The sequence below is a fragment of the Nicotiana tabacum genome, chromosome 3 (assembly GCF_000715075.1).
Source record: "Nicotiana tabacum cultivar K326 chromosome 3, ASM71507v2, whole genome shotgun sequence".
Classification (NCBI taxonomy): Eukaryota; Viridiplantae; Streptophyta; class Magnoliopsida; order Solanales; family Solanaceae; genus Nicotiana; species Nicotiana tabacum.
The window spans coordinates 171806942-171818008 of NC_134082.1; the positions used below are offsets into that span (position 1 = coordinate 171806942).

Below are 11067 nucleotides of genomic sequence, written 5' to 3' on the forward strand. Positions count from 1 at the left end.
AAGCATGTCGAATTTTAAAGTTTGCTGTCCAAATTTTGAAGCACATTAGCAGAATTAAAAATTTTGGCAACTGTTCTGGTAGCATACTTCAAAATTCTGCTAGTGAATTTCAAAATTATGACGTGAAAAAATTTCGTAACAAAAAATAAACCGTTGTCCTAAAAATAATCTAGAAAAGACTTTTTTAATTCAAAACCTCAAAGGTTCCCTCCAAATATGTGGTGTAAATTAACTGTAAAACTTCACATGTGCCACTTTATCAACCACATAATATTTTTAGTTTTTTGCACTCGTAAGAAGCAAAATTAATTTAGCGTTGTTACCTTATTCTCACTCTATTGTGGGAAGATGGACTCTTGTTATTTCGCTGTGACAAAGCCATCATCTTCTTCTTCAGCTATTCTGAATTTTCAGGTACATTCTTTTCAATACGCCCCTTTATTTGTGTCCTTTTTCTGTGTAATGGGAATCTTTAATGTGTAGAGGGAAGGCAAAACAAAATTATTTTCCCTTTTATTTTGAATTGAAGCTCGTATAGTTTTGGATGCAGTTGATTGAAATTTAATTCTTTCTGGATGGTGATACAGTGATACTTGTGTGCAAGAGTTTGTCTTAATCTGGTATAAACGTGATAGAAATGCTTAGGGACATATTTCATGAGTTCTGTTAATTATCTATACGCTTGTATATCAGCATATATAATTTTTTGAGTTGTAGGTTGCTGGATTTTAATAACTTCTATGTGGCTTAGAACCAGTGGCGAAGCCAAAAAATTCTTCAAGGGTGTTAAAACTTGAAATAAGTAAAAAAAATTCCGACAAAGGGTGTTCAATATATGTTATGCACCTCTAAAACCTAATATTTTACCTATGTACGCAATGTAATTTTCCGACAAAAAGTGGTCAATTGACCACCCTAAGCAAAGTGTGGCTTCGCACATGCTTAGAATCATTGATGATTCATAATATATTTCCTACAACTGTGCAAAGTGTCCAAAAATCAATCTTTATAACAAATTTTGTTAAGAAGTTAATGCTAAACCCATAATGTAGTAGTCTTCTACATGAAACAGATGTATAATTGGGTTTTATAGGGCAGAAAGTATTAGAGGTGAATGAAAACTAAGATTTTGTCTGAGGGGTTTTTGCTGGGGGGCTGTGTTTCTCTTTGACTTCAATTTCACATCGAGAATGCCAGGTACTTGGTTTGTTACATGAATTTATTAACTCGTCAGTAGTTTCTACCATGAGAAAGAGACTCCATTAGAGGAATTTGTTTATCAAATTCTTATGCAGACACCATGAAGCTTTGTGAATTATCTCCGGTTTTGTGATGCAGTTGATGAAATCATAGTTCCACAATGTAGAGTATAATATGGATTCATTTAAGTGTTGGGAAAAGGTTTAGACGTGCAATTTATTTGAAATGCTAATTGGACTTCAGATTCATCTGTCAACTGCTTGCATTGCTTGATCTGTTTGTTGTGTATCCTTTCCTCCATTCTTGGCAGTTCCTAAATTTTAACAGTTCTGCTTTCGTATGTGGTAATGAATTGCAGGGTGTTTCATCTGTTGGTGTAAGATCGTCCCAGAAATCCTTACGTGCCACCCCTTCTCAACTTTGTTGGCCATTTTCTAGACCTAACAAGAAATATCAAAATTTGGTTTATAGGCGGACCTCGCAGAATCTTAGTTTTAAGACATTTAAGGGGCCCATCTTGGCAGAAGCTGGAAAACAAGGTTGGGATCTTGGCAGATTTCTAGAGACATTGTATTTTTTTAATGGCCCTCCTTCCCCTGCAAAGTTCTTTGAATCTCTGATTGAGAAGCTAACTGGTCCATCACCTAGTACACCAGTCAACTCAATGGATTCTTCCGGAATTACGCTGGTAACTGGAGCCACAGGTGGTGTCGGGAGAAGAGTGGTCGACGTGTTACGCAACAAAAGATTGCATGTCCGAGTACTCGTATGTTTCTTCTAATTTTTTCTACCTTTATATTTCCTTTATATGATTTGATTTAACTCTCTTTCTTTTGCTTACTAAATAGATAAACATTTTCACTCTCTATTTGAACTGACACTCTTCTTCTTGACATTCTTAAATACTTGTAGGTCAGAAATGAAGAGAAGGCAAGAAGAATGCTTGGTGAAGATGTTGACCTGGTGAGTATTCCTTTCATCTTATTCTCACTTTCTCTACTCTGATTTCAAGCATCCTTTTAGTTATGCCCATTATGGCTTGAGAGTAAGAAATTGATTCTTCTTCTCTGATTTACAAATAATGAATAGATTTGAGAAGAATGGAAAAGACAAATGTTACAATACTAAGGTGGTTATTTTCTTTTGCTCTTGCTATAAAGGTCTCCTATCTAATTCCATTAGTTGATCTTTTGAGAACTTACTGATGAATAATAATAACTGATTGATAATATTTCTTAACATCAAAGGCCCTGAATTGCCTCTTTTCAAATTGACTAGCCACTAGAGTTATGAAACTTGCTGGGATAGGTTTACTAAGGAATCCAACTAGAAAAATAATTCCACACAGATAATGGCCACTCATGTAGTTATTCTATCACAATGGATAAAGGTTCAGCTGTATGATTGGAAAATAATGGAAGATTATATTCATACTGCCTAATGGTTGAAACCTCATCAAACTACAAACGAATGGATAGAACTCTGGCAGTGCGTTGAGTAGAAAGTTATAATTTTTAACTGTTTTTTCTGATGAAAGAGTCTCTTGTAATCAATAGCTCAAGAGTTGTTTGTGAATATTATCTTATGCTAAAGCGTATACAAGTATACTTGTTGAGTTGCTGAGTGCATTCCTGGATATTTTCATTGGAAATGGAGAAAGAATGATATTTTGTCTCAATTGCAACTGATGGTTAATAAAGAAAAACAAAGAGAACATTTTACCGCTCCTGAGAGATATGCTTCTGCTAGAATAAGAGTTGCTAACTAGTGTTCATATTGTTGTACTCTTCATTCCCCTGTCAACATTGCACTCTCTAATAAACATAAAGCTCTATGTCCGCTGGGATATCTTGTTACCTTTTAGAATTGACCTTTCCTGTATTATCTCTTCAAAAATGCAACTGCGCCTTCCAAAATGAGTATTCATTGTCCTTGTCATTCACTACCTTCTGTTGTTTTTTCATTAATATAACTTCAACATGAAAAGCCATATCTGCGCGAACACACAGTTTTTAATTGCAGTACACCCACATATTCAACAAAGTGAAATTGTGCATTTCTTTACTGAATTTTAGGTTGTTGGAGATGTTACCAAATCAAACACTCTGCTTCCTGAGTACTTCAAAGGAGTAACGAGCGTAATTAATGCTGTTTCTGTAATTGTTGGCCCAAAGGAAGGGGATACCCCTGACAGGGCAAAATACAGTCAGGTAAATAAGCTGTAACTTTTGACGAACTCCTTAGTGTATTTCTTTGTTTTTGTATTCAAATGAATTTACATCACTCTGTTGCTAGATTGTAAATTCTACTCTTGGTCCTTCTTTACCCAATACTACATTCTACAATCACTTCTTTTTCTTTTTTGTCATGGTATGTGTTCATTGGTTTCATAACTTTTAATATTGCTTCTTGCTTATGCTGTACTCTTGACGCGATTTGCAGGGAATCAAGTTCTTTGAACCCGAGGTGGCCAACTGTTTGCCTATCCTTGGTGTCATATTGTACTGTTACCATTCCAACTTTATAAGCTAACTTGGGTGTTGGGGCACCAGTTCACTAAGCATCCTTGTTTACTTGGCAGAACAGATTAAGGGTGACTCACCCGAAATGGTGGAGCACATTGGAATGAAGAATTTAATAAATGTCGTCAAAGAAAATGTTGGCCTTCGCACAGGAAAACTAGTATTTGGATATGAAGGTATGCTGTTGCAGACTGAAGAATCCATTGTTGAAATGTTATCATTGGCTCTAAAAATCAGTTGTCAACATTAGAACAAATTGCAAAAATCAAGAGAATGAAAGTTTTTCGATTTTCTTATTATACCATCATGGAATGAAACAGCTGAGGTCTGTTTAAAGGAAAGATTTATATTCCTTTATCCGTGTATTCAAGAGTATCTTGGAGGCAGATACTTGAAAATTATTTACATTAAATTCCATAAGAAATAACATCTGCATTTTGGGAAGCTCTAGTATCAGTTCATACGATCTTCTTGCTCTTTTTTCTTTTTGTGGTGGTGGTCAGCATGGGGTGGGGTTGTTTTTTTTTTTTTGGGGTGGGGGGGGTGGGGTATGATGGTAGGGATTATATATGATCTGCTTGCTCTTATGTGATTGATCAGTGTCAAAGTTTGCATTGGTATGGAATAAACTCCCAGCATAGTTGCTCTTCCTTTCTCGTCTTTGAGCTTCTTTATTTTCACAGTTTACCCCATTGTAATGTTGTTTAGTTTCACCCAATAGATTGACTTTGTTCAGTAATTCCATGCAGGTAATTCATTTAAAGAACTTCCTTGGGGTGCTTTGGATGATGTTGTGATGGGTGGAGTGAGTCAAAGTACATTCCAGATAGATCTAACTGGTGGGGAAAATGGTGGACCAACAGGGCTCTTCAAAGGTTATCTTTCCTGATAGATAAAATATTCTGGGTGATATTTGTTAGATTTCTCTGGGGTCGTGGTGATCTCTAATTATTAAATTATCAATTTGTCTTGTTTGCTGTTTGTTCAGGAGTTGTTACCACTGCTAACAATGGAGGTTTTGCCAGTATCAGGACAAAGGTAAATATATTTTTCGTTACCCTAATTTTCTGCTTTGTTTTTCTCGCTTTCTACTTCATGTTTGGTTTTGAAGCTTTTGACGATTGAATCATGTTATTTGACATGCCTGAGGCTTAACTTTGATTTCTATGCGTGAGGCTTAACTTTTCACTTATTAGTTGGATGGATTTTTTATTGTTAACCCCAGAACATTATTGTCCGTCTTTTTGTTTTTAATTCCTATTTTAGTCTCTACTCCATCTGGGTAGGGGTAAGGTCTGCGTACACACTACCCTCCCCAGACCCCACTCGTGGGATTTTACTGGGTCGTCGTCGTTGTTGTTGTTGTTGTTGTTTTGCAATCTTACTGGATTCGAGCTCATAAGCAATTACCTAAAGTAACCTGAAAAATTAAAGATTCTAAGATCCTTTGCAATACCTTGTAGTCTTTAATATCTTTTTTTTTTCCTGTCGCTTTCCTGGTATTTCAGCAATTTGAAGAATAATATTTCAGCTATCATATTCAGCTCAGAGCAGAATAATGCTCTTCATCATGAATATACTCAAAAGCTGAATCACTTTTTCTCTTATGCCATGATTGATACTTCCTCTTATAATTACATTGTTGTCTGGCTTGTTTAGGTGATATTTGCATTCATCCCTTCTGTTAACTTGTATGGTTGAAACCTTGAACATTGACAATTTCTAGTGAATGTTGCTGGCGAAAAGCAATAGAATATCTTCTAACTTCCTGAAGGCCTTGTGAGTAACATAATTTGTGATTACAGTAGGATGAAGAGGCAATGTTAGCAGAGCCAAAACAGTCAACTGAAGCACTAATTATCCTTTATGTAAAGTTTTCACTGTTGAACTAGTGACTGTGACCCCAATATTCTAGGCAGATTTAAAATTCTTGATACATGCCATGTATCCTACATCTTCAGAAAATTTTAGCAGTTCCCTTGAGTTGATGGCGCTAGACGTGTTAGAAATGTACGATAGTCAATAGCATTATGAAAGGACCTTATAAGGGTTTTAGTCACATGGACATTGAGATTTGAGCTCTACCTTCCAGCTTTAACTTCTTGTTTCTACTTCTATTTTATCTGTTTCTTATGAAGCTCACCCTAGCAATGTTCCAGTAGCCTTATGTCAACAGCCCAAAGAGTGGTTTCTTGTGGATTGTATTGTTTCTAGCTAACTGGAAGTGTTTTTCCTATCAATGATTTCTGATTTTCACTTTGAGACAACAGTCCTGTTATATTTCAAGGTTGAATTCATTAATGAAGCTTGTATGTGGAGACTTGCGCTTTATTTGATTACCTAAAGGAAAGGGGAAGGGTGAAGTAGAGATGTTCATTGACTTACCTCCTTAGATGGAGTACCTATCAACGACTTTTGGTTTTCAGTGTAGGGAAATGATATATGATCGCTCCAAACTATCCATAATAGCAAGGCTAGAAATATCCAACATGGAGGGGTATCCACCCTCCCCCTATCATTTACTTCTTTATCAAACATGGAAGATGGTTATACCTTCCTTACATCTTTCCCGTTGACGCCCCAATTATGCATAGTGTTATCCACGAACAAGCTGAATATTACTTCCAATAAAGTGACTTAACCAGTAAGGGTTTTCGACTTTTCGTTGTTTATGGCTGGTAATTTAACACCAAACTGCAATTGCATGTGAGATGTAATTTTCATGAGTGAAGCTCGAATAGCAAGCTTAACCTAGAGCTGACTGAACCTTTTGCCTAGATCACAATAATCAGGGAAAGATAGTTACTTTCTGATCAGGGTTTTGACTCACTTTCTGTGTGTGCAGAACTTTTCTGAACCTGAAAATCTTTCTGCTTATGATGGTTTAGAGTTGCGCCTTAAAGGTGATGGCCGTCGTTATAAGCTTATTGTTCGCATTAGCCGTGATTGGGATGCTGTGGGTTATACATTGAGCTTTGACACCGTTGAGGGTTGGCAATCGGTTAGTTATTGTGAATTTCAGCAATTATTCGACTTTCCGAATGTCTAAATTTTATCATAAGTGCATCATTTCCAGGTCCGTTTGCCTTTTTCTTCTTTGAGGCCTATATTCCGAGCGCGAACTGTACTAGATGCACCGCCTTTTAACCCCAGTCAAATCATGTCATTACAGGTATGTTATATCAGCAACTTGCCTTTTTTCATCTTTGCGCACTCTAATCCAGCTTTCTGCATTTTCATTTTTCATGTTCAAAAATTGCAGCTTATGTTCAGTAAATTCGAATCTGATGGTAAACTGAATCCAACTTTCAAGGAAGGTCCTTTTGAACTTCCTGTATCATGCATTCGGGCTTATCTTAAAGATCCCATAACTCCCAGGTTGGTATCTAGATTCCTCTTTTATATAGTTAGTTTAAAATTGCAGCAGTGGAGTTTTCTTCCTTGATTTTTTGGCTTGTATTTAAACTTGAAGCAGTGCATTATTCTTCCTTGATTTTTCAGTTTTGTACTAACTCTATTGTTCTGCAGGTTTATACATGTGAGTTCTGCTGGTGTAACTAGACCGGAAAGACCAGGAATTGATTTAAGCAAACAGCCTCCAGCTGTGCGATTGAACAAGGAATTGGGCTTCATCCTGACATTCAAGTTAAAGGTTTGTATCTCAAGTATTCCTACTTCTTTTACAACGAGCATAAATGCGTTGATAATTCTGCTGCTGCCTAATGATTAGGTTACTGATCCACCCAAAAATAAAAATGCTTAATGGTCAGGATAAATATGATATATTCCCAAATTCTGAGCCTGCACTTGTGCGTAGTAAAATGGAATTTGATCTTTTAGATAAAATGAATTTATTATTTAAAAATATTAAATGGTGGTTGAGATGGATGATATTCCCGATCCACTGTCTAGGACTCAATAAGAGAGATTTTGTCACTGATTGAACACAGATGGTTAGCTTGCATCATTTCCCAGTTAACCAAAGTTGCATTTACAGCTGCTGGTATTGTCAAGTGCTACCGCTGTTGGAAGTTGTCCTAAGAATTTTAAACATATACAAAGAAGTTAATAGTGGTAATTAAGTAGGAGATAGGAGCCTTCTCCTTCGTATGCATTTCTACCTATACATCTACCCTGTCCATTTTATAACAGCAATTCCATCTTGTTTTACAATGAGCATTCTGTCTAAGCAGGGTGTTCAAAGTTTAAACAAGTCCATCAATTTTCTGTTGATAAATGATGTACCAAAATTTGTAGATCAAACTACGCAATATTTAGCTAAACAATAAAAAAAAACTTTTAATAGAACTAGAATTTTAGAAACCAAACTTTTAATATTTTGTTATTTTAGAAAATAACAAAAAGACAACATTAGAAATTTTACTAATAAAAGTAGCATAAAACCAAAGGAAAGAGAGAGTCGAGAGGAGAGGACTTGTAGTTTGTAGGGAGCTTTTGTTGAAGAAATTTTTGTAGAGCTTGATTTTTAAATTATAAAATTTATTTAAGAAATAACTTTTAGGTAAAAGATTACTTTTAACATTAGTTATTTATTTCTACGCAAATTTTAAGTTATAAGAGTTATTTTATTAGGAAAATTTTAGATTGAAAAGAATCAAATAGACCACACTCAATGGTATCCGTTTAGTTTTTGCAAATAAAATGGGCATAACTTTGAACCCCTGAAGAACACGTTACTTTGAACACCCTAAACTGCTGGACTGCTTCACCCAACTGTGTTAAGGGTGTTCAAAATATAATATATAACCATATAAAGTAATATTTAACTTATATACGCAATATAATTTTTGGCGAAGGGTGTGCGCTTAACCACCCTTGGCATAGGGTGGCTACGCCACTGGTCTTAAGTGTTCTGCTATTTGTGATCCTATTCTCACACAGATAAAGGTTCTTGCCAGGGGGAAGATGAGATTCGAGAATCTGGCATACCATATACAATAGTCAGGCCTTGTGCCTTAACTGAGGAGCCTGCAGGAGCTGATCTCATTTTCGATCAAGGAGACAATATCACGGTATTTGCTCAGAAATTAAAGTTGTTTTCTGATTTATAGCCTTGTGGAGCCTGTGTAATTCTTTTTATGTTATCCACAAAGTCCAGTTGAAGATCAATTTGTATAATGTTGGTGAGCAGTGGTGGAGTTGCCCTATTCATAAGACGTTTAATTGAATCATCTTCACTGAAAACTCACTGCTTACTTTGGCAATTATATTTTTAAAAGTAAAAATATTGGTATATATACATGTTATTGAATCCCTTGACCCATGGAATGTGTCTTGAGCAAATCTTGTGTTCAGACCCCATTAGTACCTCTTTTGCTGCTATTTCCAGAGCCCCCTTAGTGTAATTTCTGGATCCGTCCCTGTTGGTAAGCTCTCTAACTTCTCATGAGAACATTTATATCTGATACGTACAGGGGAAGATATCCCGTGAAGAAGTTGCTAGGATATGTGTGGCAGCACTGAAAAGCCCCTATGCATGTGACAAGACATTTGAGGTGGTGCCTGTCCTTTCAACACAACATATAATTGCTTATTCCTTGTGTTTTGCTTATTATATGCAGAGTTGTACTTGCCTAACAAGAAACATAATGTATAGCTAATTACTTCTCTTGATCGCCAGTACATTTAAATCACATTTATGGCTTCTTATACTTGTCTTTCCTCCAATGTCTAATCATTGGCTAGGTGGAAAAGGTACTCCATATTTAAAATCCATCTTTAAGGTATCTTTGTCTGGATGACCATCATTTTAAGCAGAATTTTAGGATATTCAGGCAAATTCATGTATCTAAATTCATATGGACCGGTGGGCAGATTTTTTTTTATGGGTCTGGAAGCATACAAATAGCAGCAATCTGCAGAAGTTTGTACATTTCATGTATACTATGTAACTCCAATTAAATTTAGAGAAAAAGAACTTCTATGAGAATTTTAGTAGATTCTCGCAAGTACTTCATTCTATCTTCTTCCTTTGTTAGTCTTGACACTGTCACGACAATACTTGTACACTGGCTGCGGCTTCAATTGATACATGCACACTTATATATCTTCCATGAAAGTTAAAACATGAAAATACAGTTTCCTGCAATGGGTTTGAAATCCTCAGAATTGTTTTAGTTTTTCCAACCAACTGTTTAGTGATCTATGTTAATTGAGAATTCCAGGATCTGATCTATTCTATTTTCCAGTTTGCTCATGGGGGAAAAGAAGGACAAGTGTTGAACAGAAATGAATTGTCTTTATCTGTACTAAGTTGCTAAAATCTCGCTTGCTTCCTCTGGTAGGTTAAAAGTGTCATTCCATTTAGTGAGCCGTTCACGGTGGATCCAGAGAACCCTCCTCCAGAGAAAGATTACAATGAATACTTCAAGACTTTGAAAGATGGCATCACTGGGAAAGAAAGCCTAGAGAAAACTCCGATCCCTGTATAAGAAGAACCAAGGGTGGTATGTTAATTTTCTTCTACTGCTCCAACATATATTGAATGGGGAAGGATATGAGAATTCTTACTAGTTCACAAGTTGCAACAGCATTATGCAGAGCAGGATTTTGGAAGTTCTTTTAGTTTTCTCTTAGTAGATGTAAGTAAATACCCTTTTTTCTATTAATAGAACAAGATTTTGTTTTGGGATTCAAGACCTGAACCGAGAGAACCAAGATTAAGGTATGCTGCATCATCCTCCGAAGGCAGAAAGGAGGTGTATTTGTACATATTCTTCACTGGCATAAGTTCAGTCCCATGTGGAAATAAATAGTTGAATGACTTGCATGGGAACCCCATGAATATGAATATATTGGCATATGATTATCCATTGAATTATTATTTACTGTTTGTGAAGTGCTGATACAGTAAGCAGTATAATGTTGAGGTTTTTAGCTAAAATAGGCTTAAAAGAGGGTGAATGGGAAATAGAGGGAAAATAAAAAATTTAAGTTTCCCTCCTTGACAATGGGATATTGTCCCATATTGGAAGAGGAAAAGGTTTTTGATGAGTATATATACAATTGCTTTTCTTGTAGCTCTTAAAGAGTTAAGAAGAAGGCAAACCTTGTGCCGTCGTCGTGTCGCTCGGCTCGGCTCGGCTTCGGCTTCGGATTTGGTTAAATGATTGATTGATTAATTTTTGTAATATTATCCGTGTTTGTAACGGAAAATTAATAATCCAAATTATCCGTTTCATTGATTTTGCCCGTCCGTTTTTTGTAACGGAAAACGTTTCCTCTGCCCGTTTTAATTTGCGTAAATGGCCATTTACGTTATGGCCGTTTTACGTAACTGACCTCTGAAGAGTTACAACTCTTCATTTGAACTCAACATGTTGGG

General features: G+C 36.0%; 1 protein-coding gene across 2 annotated transcripts; it reads left to right on the forward strand.

Moving 5' to 3' along the window:
* Positions 1-204: 204 nt before the first annotated feature.
* LOC107769424 (protein HIGH CHLOROPHYLL FLUORESCENCE PHENOTYPE 173, chloroplastic) lies at positions 205-10560 on the forward strand. 2 transcript variants are annotated; one of them, XM_016588634.2, is made up of 16 exons: positions 234-414; positions 1559-1739; positions 1857-1966; positions 2113-2163; positions 3276-3410; positions 3643-3666; positions 3787-3898; positions 4472-4597; positions 4711-4760; positions 6568-6723; positions 6799-6894; positions 6985-7100; positions 7251-7374; positions 8642-8755; positions 9158-9238; positions 10028-10560. In XM_016588634.2, exons 1-16 carry the CDS (start codon positions 349-351, stop codon positions 10172-10174), a joined length of 1689 nt encoding a protein of 562 aa, XP_016444120.1. In that variant the 5' UTR covers positions 234-348; the 3' UTR covers positions 10175-10560. The 2 variants fall into 2 exon arrangements, with proteins under 2 accessions (XP_016444119.1, XP_016444120.1); XM_016588633.2 differs by having other exon boundaries at positions 205-414; positions 1559-1966.
* Positions 10561-11067: the final 507 nt, after the last annotated feature.